The sequence below is a fragment of the Polistes fuscatus genome, unplaced genomic scaffold, assembly GCF_010416935.1.
Source record: "Polistes fuscatus isolate 324 unplaced genomic scaffold, CU_Pfus_HIC Scaffold10, whole genome shotgun sequence".
Classification (NCBI taxonomy): Eukaryota; Metazoa; Arthropoda; class Insecta; order Hymenoptera; family Vespidae; genus Polistes; species Polistes fuscatus.
Window position 1 is genome coordinate 1,808,570 of NW_025112998.1, and position 18,746 is coordinate 1,827,315.

Sequence of the window (18,746 nt, forward strand, 5' to 3'; positions counted from 1 at the left end):
AAAATTATAAAAACTTTTGGATAACGTTTACAAATGCAAATTTTTCAAATTAATAAAATTTAATTTTATAAAGTTGGTAGAGAATCTTACAATCTTTTCTTATTTCAAAAATGATGTTGAGAAATACATATGTAACATATTTGTAAAGTGAACTTGGTTTAAGTATGATCAAATAGCGAAAACGTCCATCTTAGATTTTTTATTGGTGTTCATTTAGTGATATATATATAATTATAGATTTAAAATATATAATTAATAAAAATAAAAAAAAAGTAAATTTATTCTACACACCTTATTGAAAATTACGTTATTATTTATTCAATGAGCAATATTACTAATATTATATAATAAATTAAAAATGAATATGTATATAATAATTAAAAATAAATTTTTTATTTATATTATATATAAATATGCAATAATAACGAACTTTATTATGTTAAATGTAACATTTTATACATCATTAATGTTATAAGAAATATTAAAATAAGATTTCTTTCTTTGTAACTTTCTAGTTAATGGCTGCCATATCATATCTTGTCCATTCTCGAGCCTTTCGAAAAACTCAAGTCATTTGGTATCCTGTATATCTAATTAAACTGTCTTTGTGTTAAATTAGTTAAAGACAATGGAAGAAATTGGAATCATTTTGCCGGATAAAGTAAATAAATTTTATTACAATTATTTCGTTTTATATTTCTTAAAAATAAAAATGAGAATTCGATAATTATCGATAGTTTTGTTCATATAGTTACTCATAACCTTAATTAAAAATAATCTTCACTTTTGATTTATATTCTTTTATATTTCTTTCTTCTCTTATATGTTTTATTTCTGTTTTTTTACTTTAGGAAGTCACTGAGATTGATTCTAAACCAGTAATTGGTCATTATACAGGAGCTGGAGATGAATTAGATGTTGAAGATTTATATACCAAGTACAAGGCAAGAAACAGACAAATAACATTTTTATTAGATTTCATTATTTTGTAGTACGATAATTGTTATTATATATTTTCAAGCAGAAATTACAGAGGATGTTAGAGTTTTTGGAGGTGCAAGAAGAATATATTAAAGATGAACAAAGAAATTTGAAGAAAGAATATTTACACGCTCAAGAAGAAGTCAAACGTATACAAAGCGTACCATTGGTCATAGGACAGTTTTTAGAAGCTGTAGATCAAAACACTGGAATAGTTGGATCTACAACAGGCTCTAATTATTATGTTAGAATTTTGTCTACGATAGATAGAGAATTGTTGAAGCCTTCTGCGAGTGTAGCACTTCATAAGCACAGCAATGCTTTGGTTGATGTTCTTCCACCAGAAGCTGATTCAAGTATCTCGATGCTTCAAGCAGGTGATTATTTTTGCTTATATTTTGAGATTTTTGTAAACATGTGGATATTGGATTTTATTAATATTTAATTAATTTATGTCATGTAGACGAGAAACCAGACATTCAATACAGCGATATAGGTGGAATGGATATGCAAAAGCAAGAAATTAGAGAAGCTGTAGAATTACCACTGACACATTTCGAACTTTATAAACAGATTGGTATCGACCCACCTAGAGGTGTGTTGATGTATGGCCCACCAGGATGTGGAAAAACTATGCTTGCTAAAGCTGTTGCAAGACATACTACAGGTATTAATTTTATTGTATTTTAATAAAAACTTAATTCTATAATTCATTTAAATTAATACAAAGTTTTTTCATATAGCTGCATTTATACGCGTGGTCGGTTCGGAATTCGTACAGAAATATTTAGGAGAAGGACCAAGAATGGTCAGAGATGTCTTCCGTTTAGCCAAGGAAAATTCTCCTGCTATTATTTTTGTTGATGAGATTGATGCTATTGCTACTAAAAGATTTGATGCACAAACTGGAGCTGATCGTGAAGTACAGCGTATTCTTTTGGAGTTACTTAATCAAATGGATGGTTTTGATCAAACTACTAATGTGAAAGTTATAATGGCTACTAATAGGTATGAATAAATGTGCAATATGTAGTCTGCAAGTGTTGCTTATAGATGGTTTCAATTACAAATTATTTTATTTATATATAATATCTAATTTTTTGTATTTATCTTTTCAGAGCTGACACTTTAGATCCAGCATTGTTGCGACCTGGTAGATTAGATCGTAAGATTGAATTTCCTTTACCCGATCGTCGACAGAAACGTTTGATATTTTCAACAATCACAGCAAAAATGAATTTAAGCGAAGAAGTTGATCTTGAAGATTATGTGGCTCGACCTGATAGAATTTCAGGTGCTGATATAAATGCCATTTGTCAAGAAGCTGGTATGCACGCGGTTCGAGAAAATCGTTATATAGTATTGGCAAAGGACTTTGAGAAGGGTTATAAGAATAATATTAAAAAAGATGAATCTGAGCATGAATTTTACAAGTAAATTGGAAAAATTTAATCGCAATTATTTTATGCTCAAATTTTATGCTATAATATATATATCTGCAAATTCATGTATCGTTCTAAATGTATTACTCAATATATGTACACAAAATTAGGAGTATCGTTTTATATTGCATATATGTATACATTCCTTTCACGCATAACTTTTTAATTACTTTTATATTAATAATTATGGATTATACGATTTATTTATTATTTAAACTTATTTCTTATAAATGAGTTGTACAAATTATTTTGAATCTATTGCCAGAAAACAAACGTTTTTCGTGGCACTCTCTTCTGAAAGTATTTTTGATAATTATTGTTAAATCACATAATTTTGTTAACAAAAATAATTTTGTGGATTTGAATTATTTGTATGCTTTACATCACATCTTAAATAAGAGTCAGTTTTGTTAGCAAAATATTAAGTTAATCAATCGATCGAGAGTCTCCACCAAATGAACGTCACAAAACAGTACATATGTCTCATTTAATCAGACTTGTTCCCTTAAGTATTTATAAATATGGCATCTTATGTTTGATGAGAGATATAAGAAGGATGCATATTATTTATATTTATCGCAACACACGCGATTAATTTATTAAATTAAATATGAATCTTTTTTAGTATTTATAAATTTAAATATTTACATAAAATAATGATTACAAATTAAGTTTTCATACTTGATCTGGCGTTTCTAACCTAACTTTAAAGTATAGTTTTTGTTATATTATTATGCAATTGTAGATGAAAAAATGCCTTTTTTTTCAAATAAATTTTCTCCGAAAAAAACGCCGACGAGAAAAGCATCTACATTTTTAATAAATAAAGATTTGAGCCCTAATAGAATAGAAAAAGAATTAGGTCCAGACGTTGGACCTATTCGTTTACGACTAGGAGACCAAAAAGCAGTTTTTGAAAATGGTGTATGGATACCAGGTAAAGAAACTAAATTATTTTATTATTATTATTATCGCCTATGCATTCATTATTACATTTATAGAATCTGGAAAAGTAAGTGGTACGTTTAAAGAGAATGAAAGACTGAAAAAAGAAATTAAAAGACTCGAAGAAGAAAACAATTTGTTAAAATTAAAGTTTGAAATAATGCTAGATATGGTAAATATTGGAGTGACATTAATTATATTTTACTTATGATATATTCAAACTTTTCAAATATCATATTTTTGATCATATTGCAGCTTACACAAACTACAACGGAAGCTCAATCACAAAAAGATGAATTGGAAAAATTAAGAAATAATATATCATCTAATAGATGATTAAAATGACGCATATTACATAAGATACAGTATTTTCAATTATAGGACAATTTATTTTGTGTCATTTCTGTGCACTTAATTAATGTAATAAAAATAAATCTTATATGTAAAACAAGAGATTAAGTGATTCGTAATCTCAACAGTCAATTTTAGCAAAGTAAGGCACAAATAGTTATATGTATGTATTACGTTATGAATTATTTACTTTAAATAAACTTAAATTATACTTAGAAAAACTGTACATAATTTACAATATTGTTTTATTATTTATCCATGACATTTTCTGGACATGTTTTCCGCGTATGACCTATTAAAAACATAATAAGATATACTAATGTAAATTTCAATTTTTATATAGTATTTGGATTATAGTTTAATAAAAAATAAACCTTCGACTCCACAAATGCCACATTTTCTTTTGGAGCGAGTTCCTTGAGATCTATTAGAAGTTGAACTATTCCCTCTGTGCGTAGTATTACTGTTTCTGTTTCCAGAATTTCCCCAATTTGTTCTTTCATTTGTATTAATACCTCCATCTACATCGGCCCATTTAAAGAAGTTACATGTACTGTCTCTACCTTTAGGACACGTATAAAAAAGTCTACCTTTATTTGGTCCTTCTTTTTGTACTGTAAGTCTGTAAAATATATATAAAAATAACAGTTAAATTTGATTGTTAACTAAATATATATCTTTTAAAAAAAATGTTTTACTTACTGTCTAGCTGGCTCATTACAAGTACACATAATAACATTATCTGATTCTGAAACACTAGTATTTCTCCAATTAGCAGAATTACTACTAGTACTAGGCTGTTGTGTTGGATTTTGTATACTCCAATTTACATTTTGATTATTATGATTATTATGATTTATTGTATTTTCTTCTTGTGGTCTATCGGAAGCCCACAAAAAGAAATCACAGCCACTACCTTGTGGTTTCTCACATTTATAAAATTGTCTTCCTACAGATATTAAAAATATTTCATTTTATTATACTACTCCATAGTGTTCCAATTCATTCTATGCATATAATTTACCTTTATTTGGACCATCCTTTTTAACTGTTAGCTGAATTGCACGTTGGTTACATTGACACATTATCTCAGCATCATTGTCTATGTTCCCCCAGGTTACAATATTATTAATATTTGTACTATTATTATTAAACCCTCTCGACAGATTCAAATTGTTAGTATTGTTTTTCATTTTAGTAGATCCAGTATTGTCTTTTCTTCGATTATTTGTAGGAGGATTTCTCCCACGATTTTCATTTTGTCGAGGAAGATTATTTCTCTGAGTATTCGTTCTTGAATTTGAAATAGATTCTTCTGTATTATTACGCATTTGAACCCTGCTCAATGTTTCTGGCACAGATATGTTACTCATGGTTTCATAGCCACTATCATTAACACGTGTTCTTTTTTTAACACTGTCTTCTTTAATGCCTATTGTTTCATTGAAATTAGGGTCACAACCACCAATACAAGTTGTATATGTACTTCCAAACATATGTATCATATTTCGTGCTAATTTAAATTTTATTTTCCGCATATTTCCAGAACACTGAAGAGAGAACAAATTTTTAATTATAAATTATGATTCTCTGGAATGATTAAAGAATAACTTATGAAAAAGTATACAAACCTCGGTGCACGTATCCTCTAGAACTATTACATCCTCGATCGATTGAGGAAACCATATAGCATTATTACATGCTGGAAATCCCATACAACTTATATATTTTCCTGTACCTTGTTTCCTATTTTTTAATGTCATGTCAGAATTACATTTAGGACATTTGAAAACGACTATATCTGTAGTAGTATTAATCGTGTCAATTTCTTGTACTTGTAATGGTTGTTCTTCAAGATATTCTGCTATAGCATTATCAATTAAATTAGCATGTTCCATTGCTACTTTGAATACATCACGATATTTAGTTATTTGGTCTTGTAAGACTAATTTGGGATCTTTTTGACCATCACAAATTCTATTGATAAAATGATAAGTTTTTAATATGTATATATTAAAATATAATTTAGAAATAGAAAAAATGTAGCTTTAATAACATACAATTTAAGATCCTTTTCTAAATCTGCTCTTAAATTTGGTTTAGACATTGGAAATCCCATATTGTCATAACCCATTACAAGTCCAATTCCTAATTTGGAAGGAATAAAATGTTGACCATCTTGTAAACCCACATATTGTCTTGACTTTATTGTTTCTATATGTTCTGCATGAGTTGCATCAGTTCCAATTCCATGTTTATCCATTAAAGCAATTAAATCAGCTTCGGTTAATAATTTAGGAGGTGAAGTTTCTTCTTTTATCATTTCAATACTAGTCGGTTGAAATGTTTGTCCCTCTTGATATCTATGTATTTCTTTATCGCTCCATTTTTCATAGATGTATATTTCTAAATAATTTTTTGCTATTATCTGAAGTCCATTAGCAAGAAATTTTTCTCCAGCTATATTAATTTCTACTATAGTTTCTTGACCTTCCGCATTTTTGGATAAACAAGCCAGAAAGTGCCTTACAATAAATTCATATACCTTAGCTTCGTTTCCTATTATAAAGTTTAAGGATGAAATAAACAATTATCTTTATATAATTATAGAAATAATTCTTTAAATATACCTTGTAAAGAAGAATTAAATTTCGTTGGATGAATAGGAGGATGAGCTTGATCACTTTTTTTGCCTTGCCTAGGAGATATCCCATCTTCCATCAAGCGTTGTGCAAACTGACCCCATATAGAACTATTTGTATGTTGAGAAACTAAAGATTGTAAGTTTAATTCTTTTGGAAAAATGTTTGTTTCTGTACGTGGATAGCTAATTAAACCTTGTGTATATAATTTTTCTGCTATCTTCATAGTTTCTTTCGCATTTAAACGCAATTTTCTAGAACCTTGTTTTTCTAATTCCTGAGATATATTTATAAGATATATAAATTAAGAAATTTTCATATCTTAAATATAAATGTTGTAATATTGATATCGTTACTTACAATTGTATCTAACGGTAATGGTCTCCATTTGCTTTTCGGTTTACTGGTAACTTTGGTAACAGTAGCAATAGGATTTTCTTGACACATATCAAGAAATATTTGACAAGGTAGTTCTTCAAAAAGTCTAATCCTATCCCAACGAAATTCAACAGAGATATCACTATGAATATTCATTACTTTTATTTTCCAATATGGTTCTGGTTTAAATCTTTCTATAGCTAGAAATCTTTCTACCACAAATCCTAATGTTGGAAACTGGCAACTACCATAACTTATAAGCATGTCTGCAAGTGTTCTAGGAAATACTTTCTGTAATCGCAACGTTTGAAATCTTGTAAATGCAGCACCTAAAAAATAAAAGAAACAATTATTTTTTAGAATAGTATTTGATTGCCGAGTGATTATCGACAAGTATCGAAGAAATGAAATGAAGGCATACAAACTATGAGCTAGATATATACAAATCAATGTGTAATTATTTAGTAAACTTATTAATGAATTATGTTTGTACAATCCTACACCTACCATAAGTATAATGCTACAATTATGCTATCCATTAAAGTGCAATTAAAATTGAAGCATACCTATTCTTAAATCTAATTCACTTCTTATATTTACAGCTTCGCTGATAGCTTTGTTTGGTGCGTCCAAAGTTTGAAGAGCTCTATTTATGGATGCTTGTGTGATTTCTGAGAATTTGGCCCTATAACGCATAACACATATATTTAGTATTATAATTTTAAAATAAGATAAATAATTGATTAACATATAGTATGTATTATATTACCTATATATACGTATATCAGGTTTAACTGCCTTACATACTTCTATGATTTCAAATCCTATGTTTTCTCCTTCCCTATCACAATCAGTCCAAATGATCAAAGCTCTGCAACTTTTTACTTCTTTTTCTATAGTCTTTTTTATTTTTAAATAATTATCATCTATACAATTTTTTACAACCGGAGCATCGAATAAACTTAAAGGATGACATCCTTGCCATTTTCGATAAGCACCTACAAATTCATATCCCAATAAGTGTCCAGAAACAGATGTCATAATCATTTGACAATCTTCATTCCATAAGCGTACATTGAATTCATAAATTTTGTTATACACAGATAAACCATCTCTCTGGAAAAAAAACAAAAGAAATATTGTAATATGAATAACCATTGAATAAATAACTTTGTAGAGTTTTCTTTTACATTTTAATATACAAAATTGAGCTGTTCACCGATCAAAAAGATTAACTTCACTTTTAGAACTTTTTTAAAGTTTTATTATTAATCAACATTTAACTTTTAATATTTAAAATAAATTTCTTTGAGATAATTAACTTTAAGACCATTAAATAACAATATTTTTCATGGTTGTTCAATAATAAATGATATTGACATAGTATAATATTAATTTATCAATTTTTGTACTCTTTATTTTGTGCAGTTAATCAATTTATCAAATGAGTGACTCATTAAAAATAATATTACTTTTCTAATATTTCCTCGTGATAAATAACCAGCAATGTTTTTTGCAGCATCATTTTTTTCAGCTACATTAAGGACTTTCATAATATTGTGGTTAGTGCTTTTATTTCTGACAATAGAAACTTTATTATTTAATAATCTTGTCACATTTATTTTTGTATTCTTGAAAATGGAAACAAAAATAACATAATGAGTTAAGTATGTCATAACTCTTTTCAATACCACAATTATGCACTAATATGTTTATTAATTACTGCTACATAGATATTATAACTTTTAATAATAGAAAACATTTAAACATTTTTATAAAAATGATTTAAAAACAATTGTATTGTGTAGCACAGGATATGTTTTTCATTTTTAAATAACTGTATTCTGATTCGTTAGCGCAGAATCCGCCATTAAAATGTTAACTTATGTTGTGTGCTGTACATGTAACATTGGGATCTGTTTACATGAGTCTCTATGTGAGATGCTAAAATTTTCCATTTGTTTTATATAGCATTATGTTTAAATCGCAAATAAGTATATTATGCTTTACATTTAAATTCTAACACTTATTTTATATAATATATATTTTTATAAAATAAATTTCTCTAATTGGAGAATATAATTGTTAGAACATTACAATCAATTAGATTTTATAGAAATTTGCCTTTACAAAATATTCTCTACTTCAAAGAGGATTGAACGAAATTTATATATACACACACACACACACACACACAATTGTAATTTATTATTCAATATAATAATTTTTAACATTTCATGAATTTGTTCATAAGAAATACAAACAATTGTATATGAAACATAATATAAAATTACATATTTCTATATAAGACGTAATACAAAATTACATATTTCTATATAAGACGTAATACAAAATTACACAATTCACTGTAATTGATTCAGTTAAGTTCTAATGTTTCAGTTTAATTTTAAAATAAAAGGATTAGTTTTCTCTACTTTAAAAAAATAATGTTTAGAGCTATTGATTGTGATATATTATTTATGAAAAATACTGTATTGCAATTAATTTATTAAACAAAAGACGTAAATAATGATTTTAAAATATGTCTGGTTTGGTCTTTTGTTAGCAAGTATTTATTTAATTTATTCGGAGAATTATTTTCAAATAATATGGCATTTTTTACCCAAAGAATTGAAAAATTTAATGTACATATTATTTAGTAAATCAGAATTGGAGTTATTAGATATAAATAAAACAGAAAAAGTATTTACTAGAGATGAGTTAAAAAAATATAGTAATATTGAAAATGGATTGTATCTTTCAATATTAGGACAAGTTTTTGATGTTACGAAAGGAGCTAAACATTATGAACCTGGAGCATCTTATCACATATTTGTTGGTAAAAAATCTTTATTTTGCGTTACACACAAAAATGTAATATTATTTTTAAATAAATAACTTCATATTTGTTATTAGGTTGTGATGCATCTCTAGCATTTGTTACCGGAGAATTTAATGAGAATGAAATAACAGATGATGTATCTGAACTTTCTCTAGAAAAAATTAAAGCATTAGACGACTGGGTACAATTTTATAAAACAAATTATATTTATAAAGGTATATAATGCAATTAAAGTTGTATATATTGAATATTGATGTAAACAAAAGATACAATTTTTCAAGGTAAATTAAGCGGAAGATATTTCAATGAAGATGGTTCTCCAACGGTTGAGTCTTTAAAAATAAAGCAAAAATTGATAGATGCAAAGAAAGAAATAGCGAATGAAGAAAAAAAGAAAAAATTGTTTCCAACTTGTAACATAGAATGGAAAGCCAACATAGGCACTACTCTATGGTGTTCTAAAAGAAGGTAATATCATAACTAAAAATTATATATTTATGTATTAACAAACAATTGATTCATTTTATTTATAGTGGTGGTATAGAAAGAGATTGGATCGGTGTTCCAAGAATGTATTTTGAAATGCCTGGCTCGAAACAACACAGATGCGCTTGTGTTAATCTTAATAGTAAAGAATACAAAGAAAATAAAGGTAATTTTAAGGAGTACAGTGGTTGTTCAACAACTTCAATAAAATGTAATGTAAAATAATTTCTATGTTAGAAATATTTTTGCAATCTATTTATTACACGATATTATTTGATACTAATTTTATTTTTATAAGTATAAATGAAATAAATAAACAGGCAGTTAACAAATTTAACAAATTTTTATATTATTTTGTATGCAATTCATTTTTATAAATAAAACTGATTATTACGATTTTTATCTGTTAAAATATAAAAGTTTAAACTAAGTTTATAATATTTTTATATATGCTATCAAATATGTTCTAAGATAAGAGAAGGAAAAAAATTTGACAAAATATTATTGTGGTAGCAAAAACTGTTGTCAACTTTGTTATATTGATCATTTTAAGCGTATAAACAACCAAGTGAGTTGACATTACTATATCGATTTAAATATATGCTTATATAGTACTACCATTAATATATAAAATGTCATATAGAGAACCACAAGATAGTATGTCAATCAGTATTATAAAGTATTTAGTAATTTTGAGATTATACAATTACCATTATATATATCAAGCATTTTTTCCGATTGTTTTAACTATTCATTAGAATATAAACTCCAAATTTGTAGAAAGTAACAAAGCTATGCGATAATACTTTGTTTTAATAAATGTCCAATATTTTAGCACTTTTCATCATGAAATGTGAATAGTGCTAACGTGTTCTGAGGTATTGAAATCATTAAAACATAAAAGCTTACGTATTCTTAATTTTTATAAAAATAGTATAATCAAATAGTTACTACTAAATATTTATAATATAATAGCTATTTTGTTTCGCTTCCAGAATTTGTTGGTGAGTTACATCTAATATAATTTAACTTATCAAGTAATACATCTATAGATCCACGTTTTCGCCTATAACTAATCTTGGATCCAAATACTCTTTTAACTTTAGTTTTTCTCTTTTTCAATTTAGTATCAGTAGGCTGTGGTTGAAACTTAATCATCCTTTTGTATTTTTTCGCACTCATATACGAAAAATTTTCATTTGCATTTCCTGTCTCTTCAAAAATTGTTTCTAAATTATTTACCTTGTACTTCGGATTTTTATCTAAATAGTACTCCATAATATTTTCATCCGATTCCATATCTTCTAAACTTCTTTTCTTTGGCCTGAGACTGCATCTAATGTTGCATAAATAAATAAATAATTTGCCAACAAAATACATATCTGTATAATATTTATGCATATATAAATACCTTCTGTTTGAAAAGTCTGAGTAACCAATCTTTGGCACTCTTTTTCTAAGAATTTTACGACTTCTGGTCTGTGAGATTGATTCTGCATTAGTAATATTATTAGTATTATTAGTATTATTAGTATTTACTGTCAACATCTCTAATTTAGCTGTAACTGCTGGCATATTAATATCATCTTTAGTTTGTTCAGGTTTACTAAAAAAAAATACATTAAAAACGTTTTTTCTTTTAAATATTTTATATATAGCTTATATATATATATAGTAAGTATATTATTTTTTAAAGCATATATTATTCGGTTTAACTAATTATTAACGGCGTAAAAAAAGATTTTAAAAGAGACTGTGTCACCAACGAAATGTGTTTTGGAAGAACTGTAAGACAACTGAAATCGATGCCATAAATGCACAATAGATAAGCTTGTATGTTTACAAACATAGAAAGAACTTATGGAACAACCTAATACAAAACATACTAAAATATGACCTAGAATGTGCGTGTAACCTATATATATATAACTAACTTATACTCTAACTATAATATATTATTTATGTAGAATTTTCTTATTATTTATTTCATTTTTATAAAATAAAATTGTATGTAAAAACCATCTGATATACTTATTTACGAACTAAATAATATGTTGACATTACTTACAGAGTTTTCTCAATTTCTGACTCCATTTGTTTGGTCAACATTATCAATTATTTAATTGAAAAACTATTAAATAATTAAGAATAAATTCATTCTTTTATTCTTAATATGATGTAAAATCTAATATTTGTACTCTTGGAAACTTATCCACCACCCATCGAATAAATCCTTGTATATAGTCGGTATAGTTTATAAATGAAAGTTTAACTTACGAGAGTTGATTAGTATTATTATTATTTGATTTTTAATATTTACATTTTTTAATATAAATCATTTCAATTTCATCTATTTGAATATATTAACTACACATTAAAATTGTTTTATTAACATTAGAACAAAATTCTATACAATTAACTGAACATTTAAATTTAAAATCCATTCATATGATTGGTTGAATAAGAGTCCATAGACGATATAGATCCAATGAAAAATGTCTCTAGGAATTCAAAAAAGATTTAGTAATAATTATTTTGTCATTTTTGTTTAAATTATATTATATTATTCAGATTATAATGCAATAACTTTATAAACTTATAAAACAAAAACGAAATTAATTACTACTACACTCTATGAATACTTTATATTATATAAATTAAAGAAGAACTTTACTTTTTTCATATGAAAACAATAAGAAAAGAACAGCACGTGGAACCCACATGCAATGAAAATAAAATTTTTTAAGTTTTTTATGTCGGGGTAACTTTATTGAATTATTAGATTATTAATTATTGGCACAATAAATGAAAGGAAACATTAAAAGTTACAAAGAAAGTATTAAATGAAAAAAATACCAATTCCAAATTAAATTTTTTTAATGCAATTTAAAATTATTAAGTTCCCCGACCTAATATTTGGGTCTATATGTAGAATCTTATATATTTGGTGTTAAATAATGATACATCGATTTTACAGTCATAATAAGATTCTCCTATCATCTATATTATAATAATAATAGAACACCTTTTTTGGAGCATCATTGAATAAATTTGTACGCATTTAAATAATATATCCAATACACAACTGATCTTATAATTAATTACTTACTATAGAAAATAAAATTCAAATAATAGATTAAAATATAATTAATCGTAGTCATTAATAAATAATTTCGTGATATAATTATAAATTTCTCGATGCTTATATAATACAGATATAAATACCTTTTAATGTTCCATATAAAATTTATCTCTTATGTATTACGCACAAAGTTTTATCTGTCATTATGTAACGTTATATAGTTCCTTTTAAAGGATTATACTTCTTTTTAAGTTTTATAATGACAATGTTAATTAAATACCGTTTAGCTGCTTAAGATAATACTAAATGCAAACAATTCGTAATAGTTGATTGCAATAGATATACATTTTCAATAGATACAAAATATATTAACTAGAATAATAACATAAAAAATAGAAATACAAAATCTTTTTTAATTAGTACATTAACACATATAATTATTAAGAAAATATTTAAATTAATCAATTTAATTAAAGCTATAGAACATTTCTATTAATAATTAAAATTAAATAAATAAATTTCAACACTTTTACACGAAAGAAGAAAATTAAGATAAAAGATTTCAGAGACTTATAAATGCATTTGGAATGGTGAAGTATAAATGTCTGTTAAAGACAAGGTAAATTAAACATTCTGAATTAATCTTACAATAGAATATGTAAATGGATAAATAGAAAACGCTAAATGCCTCTAATCGATAGTAGGAAAGTACGTTAAAAGCGAAAAGTAATAGTTCTTAATTAATCAATGTTTAGATAGAACACTAGGTATACCATTTAAGAGAAAATTTAATAGTAAGAAAATTTTTGGACTCTTCTTTCTTCATAGTACTTATATTAACTGAGGCTTATATTTAAAATTTTATATGATATATATTTATATATAACTGTTATTATTAATATTAAGATAAAACCTAGATAATGAGAAAATATATTATTTATTTGATATAGTTGTTTAATTAATAAAAACCCTGATCAAATCTCTTCGCTTTTAACGTTGTGTTATGATCATTTTGTACACTACACATAATATATATAAAAATTTCTCTAAGTTATCTGTAACGTAAAACAATATTATAAACGTAACATACATGAAAACGAAAAAATACAGTTTAAAGATTAATAGACACTCTGAGAATGTATGTAAATAGTTAGAAGCACTATGTTCAGATAATGATATGATATGGATAGTCCTATACATAGAAGCAGTCTTACGATTTTAGAACATCATTGGTTATAACATAATTTGTCATATTCATAAATTTAAAATACGGTACGTATTCTGCAAATATATAATACACATGGGTCTTCGATTTACATATAATTCATTACTCTTAAAGAAATAAAATTAAAAAAATGCAAACACACTATCTTCATTTCTGGAGGGAATATAGTTTAAAAATTTGTAATTAATTCGCTGTCATGTCGAAAATTCCATCCTTAGACAATTATACAACTAAATTTGTACTTAGATCTAATATGCACTAAAAATAGTTTTCCGAAATGTTAGTATAATTTTCAGTGCTTTATAAGTTTTCCAAATATCTATATTCTTGGCTTGTACGTTAACGTAACGTGAAAACTTTGTACATCCATTTCAGTGCAATCTTGTGGTCCAATGGGAACATCGCTAGTATTTACTTCTATACGTTCCTCATTTCCGATTTCTTTTATTACATCTCGGCTACTTTTCAACATTTTTTCCACTGGTTGATCTATTGCGACTCTGACAGTTTTAGTTTTAATAGTTTCCATAGATCGTGACTTACATGCATCAATGGAACGTCCCTTAGCCCCATTTTCTTTATTTCTACGTGTTGAACTACGATGCATACGTGTTTTATCTCTTGATGATGTTCTTCGTAAACTTGGACGTTTAACTGATTCAGCACTAGCACTTAAACCTCCTGCTAAAATTCATATTTATATATTATTATAATTAATATTCTACAAAATATGAAAAAGTTCAGTAATGTATTATCATTATTCTATAAGACATACCAATGTTTCCAGATGATGAACGATTTGAACCACGAAGCACATGCATTGCCGTAGGATCACTATCAGTAGCAGCTAATATTTCTCCTACTGGTGTTAAAAACCATTCTGATCTTGTACGCATACGTGCTGTTTGTCTTTCATGTACCTGATAATAAGAATTAGTATGCTTCAAAAAGTTTAAAAGTATTTTGAAGCATATAAAGAGATATAAGTATAAATAGTGCATTATATTTAACCTGTGGTAAATAACTAAGGCTTTTAGTACTTTCTGCATAACGATTGATTGCTCGAAGTTCATCTAGTGTCATTCCTGCGTGTCGAGAATGATGACTACCATTACTTGAAGATCGACTGGATGCCTATACAAAAAGATTAATTCTTCACACAAGTCCATGTAAATAGAGGGATTATTGTATAAAATCTTGATGCAAAATTATAAAAAAAGTCTCATATCATACCTGAAACAAACCATTCTCTTCCAAGCTTACTGACAAACGTGTATAACTTTCTAATAATGTATTTTCAGGAATTATGCCTAATGAAGATGTAAGATCGAGAGTTTGTGGTACATGAATTAAGGCTGGTGTCGACTGCGATTCCTCTTGATGTGACATAGCTATACAAATTATACGATTAAGAGAAATTTTGTAAATAACTTTTTACAAATAAATTCAACTTTCATATAAAAGAATTCGTTAAACTAGTTGTTTTGTTTACATATACTTAAAAGCAATTTTTACTTACATTCTAAATTAAATTTTAGACCCCACCTTTCACATTCATATTGCAGCCAAGTCTTTTCAGCTTCAAGAGAGAGTTGTCCTGAAATATATCCAACTGTAAGAGCCCAGTGTGCACTAGTTATGAAATAATACATAAGTTAAAGAAAAATATTTTCAAATAATCAACTTACTATATATTAATAGAATGCATTTATGTTTGTCAATACATGTTCCAGCTAATGATAATTTCAAAACTTACTAGATACTAGAGTATCCGGAGGATATCGAAAACTGAAAATCCAATCCTCTTCTACTTTTAATATTCTTCCAGTAATACGCGCATAAAATTCATAATTTTCTCTTCCGAATAAATTTGATACTCCAAAATTATCTATCATAAATTTCATAACGCATGTGGCAACCTAAGGGAAATATAATAATATAAGCTACTAAACAATTTTTTTATCTCATTTATAATAGACATTTTTCGTGCTTATATATATATACTATTACTACACTATTGTTATTGTGAATTCATGTGCATATTTGTATGTAATATGATATATTAAAACAAAACAAAAATGAACATTTTATTTGTAAAATAATATGGAATATCTCTACAATGAAAAAATAAGAAATATAATTTTAAATAAAAATATTATTAATTATATATTTTACTTTCATTTTCTACAAAGTTGCCGCATTAATCATATCTGATATAAAAAATAAAGAGATTTACTAACACATTACAATTTCTGATATCATGCTATAAAAATATATACAAACTTATATAGTAAATCTAACAATTTGATACGAAAAATTATATTGAACATCAACATTTATATATATATATTACACGGTGCTTAAAATTATTGTCATTATAAGCAACTTACTGAGACCTCCGCCTGATGGTAAATGTAAGCAAATGCATGGTGTGAAAAAATTATGAAACATAGCATAGCTGTGTATAAAACAGTGTACAAATATTGGCATGCTGTCTTAAATATATTATTGTAAGAAAATATTGTATGTAACTATATACAAGAAAAATGAAATATGATTTAATATTTTTTTATATAATATAGAAAATTAATAATGTGTATATTTAAATGAATATGTATTACACAAGTGTGTACTATAGAATACTGTTGTATAAAAAATTCATGATGATATTTTGAAAAGCAGATAGTATCAGTTTTATGTTCAACACGAATGAATAATTATTACAGAAAGTAACAAAATAATGTGATAGTATTTTAGTAATAAGTATATAAAATAGTAATTAAAATAATAATTTTTCATACAAATATTTTGTTAAACATACCTTAAATCTGAGAACATCTTCCATTTTAGCAGTTTTTCCATCGCTCACACAGCTCTGGAAAAATGAAGGTGCTACAGATACACCCAGTGCTTCGCTAGACATTCCTGTGCAAGCTCTTTCACTATTTACTGCTACAACTCTGAATGTTCCAAATAATAATACTAACAAACGTTGCGTATACTCTGGTAAAGAAGTAATTAATCTGCAAAAGTTTCATAAAGTTTATTAATTATTATAAATTATTTATATTAAAGAATAATAATTAAACAACTAATAATTACCTATGAATTTGATCTCTTTGCTGTTCCATGCTGTCCAATTGAATAACAGTGAATAATTGTTGTTCCCCTTCCTTCCCAAAAACACCGCCAGGTATTTTGCGCAAAAATTTCTTTAAAACACTGGCTATCGTGTAAACACTGAAGTTGTCCATATTAACTAAACGTCCAGTCTGTAGAAAATGTATGAGCTTTTTCATATTACCCTGATGGCCTGGTGCTCTAAAAATATCCTTCCTTAATGGAGCTTCTTTATTTAATTTCAATATCAGTACCTAAAAAATATGACTATTTATTGTAGTACTTATTTAAATCTTTTATATATTCTTTCTTTAAATATAAAGTATTCAATCAATTGTACATTTATTTTAAATGATTAAAAGCACATACGTACCAATAATGGACCAGGTATATCATGTTTACAAACTTCATCCAAGGGTACACCAAACTTAACTCTATAATCATTAATATCAAATTTGTATATATATATATATATAAATTCATGTTAGAATATATTCAATATATAATTAAAGTTATCACACTAACTTTTCTAAACGTCTTGGATATGGTGGTACAGATGTATGTCCACAACTTGTAACCACATTACCCAGTGTAGCTGCTCGACGATGCATTCTTTCTGTCCAGCTGCTCATTGTATAATACATAAGGATGGCAATATGATATAAGGAATACAGTTAAATAAGTGTATCTTATAATATCCAATAAATACAGAATTCTGTATTTCTAAGTCATAACTTAGGTCATGTCACTGACGATAGAAGACTCCATTTCGTTAATCATTCGAGTTATTTGCTGATACCTACGATATATTTTATCATGACAAGTTCGTAGATATGGTCATTCAAGCAGAAACATTTAATACAGCATAACCTAACCGCATCAGCTCACACATTGCGCGAATGCGGCTGGTAGCTTGCCCTGATAGTTTTATTTTAATAAAATAAACGTTTTCAATGAGCGCTAACATTTCATTAATTGCGTCACACACTTAATAAACAATTTCTTATAAAAACATTTAAATACATTTCAGAATATATCAACCATACCTTCCCTCGTTTCATATCAAAAAATCAATATGGCTACGATGGCTTTATAAACATTTGTCAAAAGAGTGAGTTTATAACTATCACCGAAATTGGATACCTTTAGAGAGAGAGTAATCTATGTGGAGAAATTATTTTGTTAGGCTCATCTTTAGCATACTAGACAGAACTTAAAGTCTAACTTTAATGTTTTACAATATAGTTTAATG

At 26.4% G+C, this 18,746-nt stretch overlaps 6 protein-coding genes across 14 annotated transcripts; 3 read left to right on the top strand and 3 right to left on the bottom strand.

Moving 5' to 3' along the window:
* The first annotated feature begins 511 nt into the window (after window positions 1-511).
* Window positions 512-2,532, top strand: LOC122525075 (26S proteasome regulatory subunit 6B). Of its 2 annotated transcripts, none has more exons than XM_043647656.1 (6): window positions 512-661; window positions 852-944; window positions 1,025-1,358; window positions 1,445-1,648; window positions 1,725-1,989; window positions 2,100-2,532. In XM_043647656.1, the coding sequence occupies exons 1-6, from the start codon at window positions 629-631 to the stop codon at window positions 2,416-2,418; spliced, it is 1,248 nt and encodes a 415-aa protein (XP_043503591.1). In that variant the 5' UTR covers window positions 512-628; the 3' UTR covers window positions 2,419-2,532. The 2 variants fall into 2 exon arrangements, with proteins under 2 accessions (XP_043503591.1, XP_043503601.1); XM_043647666.1 differs by having other exon boundaries at window positions 521-661; window positions 898-944.
* Window positions 2,533-2,622: 90 nt separating this feature from the next.
* Window positions 2,623-3,945, top strand: LOC122525080 (protein chibby homolog 1). The gene is made up of 3 exons (XM_043647681.1): window positions 2,623-3,360; window positions 3,425-3,540; window positions 3,624-3,945. The coding sequence occupies exons 1-3, from the start codon at window positions 3,177-3,179 to the stop codon at window positions 3,702-3,704; spliced, it is 381 nt and encodes a 126-aa protein (XP_043503616.1). The 5' UTR covers window positions 2,623-3,176; the 3' UTR covers window positions 3,705-3,945.
* Window positions 3,946-3,947: 2 nt separating this feature from the next.
* Window positions 3,948-8,660, bottom strand: LOC122525064 (DNA topoisomerase 3-alpha). Of its 2 annotated transcripts, XM_043647645.1 has the most exons (12): window positions 8,212-8,660; window positions 7,509-7,855; window positions 7,306-7,424; window positions 6,722-7,068; window positions 6,350-6,638; window positions 5,780-6,278; window positions 5,351-5,696; window positions 4,744-5,269; window positions 4,422-4,668; window positions 4,310-4,341; window positions 4,094-4,240; window positions 3,948-4,011 (listed from the first exon to the last, which is right to left on the bottom strand). In XM_043647645.1, the coding sequence occupies exons 1-12, from the start codon at window positions 8,413-8,415 to the stop codon at window positions 3,968-3,970; spliced, it is 3,147 nt and encodes a 1,048-aa protein (XP_043503580.1). In that variant the 5' UTR covers window positions 8,416-8,660; the 3' UTR covers window positions 3,948-3,967. The 2 variants fall into 2 exon arrangements, with proteins under 2 accessions (XP_043503580.1, XP_043503570.1); XM_043647635.1 differs by having other exon boundaries at window positions 4,094-4,341; window positions 8,212-8,658.
* A 564-nt stretch (window positions 8,661-9,224) lies between these two features.
* On the top strand, window positions 9,225-10,340 carry LOC122524050 (neuferricin). Its single transcript, XM_043646094.1, has 4 exons — window positions 9,225-9,578; window positions 9,656-9,796; window positions 9,863-10,049; window positions 10,115-10,340. Exons 1-4 carry the CDS (start codon window positions 9,269-9,271, stop codon window positions 10,290-10,292), a joined length of 816 nt encoding a protein of 271 aa, XP_043502029.1. The 5' UTR covers window positions 9,225-9,268; the 3' UTR covers window positions 10,293-10,340.
* Window positions 10,341-10,571: 231 nt separating this feature from the next.
* LOC122524261 lies at window positions 10,572-12,332 on the bottom strand. The gene is made up of 3 exons (XM_043646411.1): window positions 12,136-12,332; window positions 11,479-11,673; window positions 10,572-11,403 (listed from the first exon to the last, which is right to left on the bottom strand). Exons 1-3 carry the CDS (start codon window positions 12,174-12,176, stop codon window positions 11,043-11,045), a joined length of 597 nt encoding a protein of 198 aa, XP_043502346.1. The 5' UTR covers window positions 12,177-12,332; the 3' UTR covers window positions 10,572-11,042.
* A 1,587-nt stretch (window positions 12,333-13,919) lies between these two features.
* On the bottom strand, window positions 13,920-18,678 carry LOC122525084. Of its 7 annotated transcripts, none has more exons than XM_043647748.1 (12): window positions 18,541-18,678; window positions 18,020-18,118; window positions 17,868-17,928; window positions 17,477-17,748; window positions 17,196-17,397; window positions 16,765-16,776; window positions 16,131-16,293; window positions 15,920-16,006; window positions 15,608-15,765; window positions 15,386-15,508; window positions 15,150-15,294; window positions 13,920-15,058 (listed from the first exon to the last, which is right to left on the bottom strand). In XM_043647748.1, exons 2-12 carry the CDS (start codon window positions 18,103-18,105, stop codon window positions 14,694-14,696), a joined length of 1,674 nt encoding a protein of 557 aa, XP_043503683.1. In that variant the 5' UTR covers window positions 18,106-18,118; window positions 18,541-18,678; the 3' UTR covers window positions 13,920-14,693. The 7 variants fall into 7 exon arrangements, with proteins under 7 accessions (XP_043503683.1, XP_043503638.1, XP_043503647.1 ...); XM_043647703.1 differs by having other exon boundaries at window positions 18,020-18,293; window positions 18,541-18,654; XM_043647712.1 differs by having other exon boundaries at window positions 13,920-15,055; window positions 18,020-18,665.
* Between the last annotated feature and the right edge of the window lie 68 nt (window positions 18,679-18,746).

Bases quoted from the DNA above. Each gene is read 5' to 3' on its own strand.
- LOC122525075 (XM_043647656.1), top strand. From the start codon at position 629: ATGGAAGAAATTGGAATCATTTTGCCGGATAAA. The intron at 945-1,024 runs GCAAGAAACAGA...ATTTTCAAGCAG, and splicing joins ATTTATATACCAAGTACAAG to AAATTACAGAGGATGTTAGA. The intron at 1,649-1,724 runs GTATTAATTTTA...TTTTTCATATAG, and splicing joins TGTTGCAAGACATACTACAG to CTGCATTTATACGCGTGGTC.
- LOC122525080 (XM_043647681.1), top strand. From the start codon at position 3,177: ATGCCTTTTTTTTCAAATAAATTTTCTCCGAAAAAAACGCCGACGAGA. The intron at 3,361-3,424 runs GTAAAGAAACTA...TTACATTTATAG, and splicing joins AAATGGTGTATGGATACCAG to AATCTGGAAAAGTAAGTGGT. The intron at 3,541-3,623 runs GTAAATATTGGA...ATCATATTGCAG, and splicing joins TTGAAATAATGCTAGATATG to CTTACACAAACTACAACGGA.
- LOC122525064 (XM_043647635.1), bottom strand. From the start codon at position 8,415: ATGACATACTTAACTCATTATGTTATTTTTGTTTCCATTTTCAAGAAT. The intron at 6,639-6,721 runs GTAAGTAACGAT...AATATATCTCAG, and splicing joins CATTACCGTTAGATACAATT to GAATTAGAAAAACAAGGTTC. The intron at 5,270-5,350 runs GTTTGTATACTT...TTCTCTCTTCAG, and splicing joins TAGAGGATACGTGCACCGAG to TGTTCTGGAAATATGCGGAA.
- LOC122524050 (XM_043646094.1), top strand. From the start codon at position 9,269: ATGATTTTAAAATATGTCTGGTTTGGTCTTTTGTTAGCAAGTATTTAT. The intron at 9,579-9,655 runs GTAAAAAATCTT...ATTTGTTATTAG, and splicing joins ATCTTATCACATATTTGTTG to GTTGTGATGCATCTCTAGCA. The intron at 10,050-10,114 runs GTAATATCATAA...TTTTATTTATAG, and splicing joins CTATGGTGTTCTAAAAGAAG to TGGTGGTATAGAAAGAGATT.
- LOC122524261 (XM_043646411.1), bottom strand. From the start codon at position 12,176: ATGTTGACCAAACAAATGGAGTCAGAAATTGAGAAAACTCT. The intron at 11,674-12,135 runs GTAAGTAATGTC...ATTTTTTTTTAG, and splicing joins TCAGAAATTGAGAAAACTCT to TAAACCTGAACAAACTAAAG. The intron at 11,404-11,478 runs GTATTTATATAT...ATGCAACATTAG, and splicing joins TCAGACTTTTCAAACAGAAG to ATGCAGTCTCAGGCCAAAGA.
- LOC122525084 (XM_043647694.1), bottom strand. From the start codon at position 18,138: ATGTATTATACAATGAGCAGCTGGACAGAAAGAATGCATCGTCGAGCA. The intron at 17,398-17,476 runs GTAATTATTAGT...AAACTTTTGCAG, and splicing joins CAAAGAGATCAAATTCATAG to ATTAATTACTTCTTTACCAG. The intron at 15,766-15,919 runs GTGGGGTCTAAA...TAATTTGTATAG, and splicing joins CTGCAATATGAATGTGAAAG to CTATGTCACATCAAGAGGAA.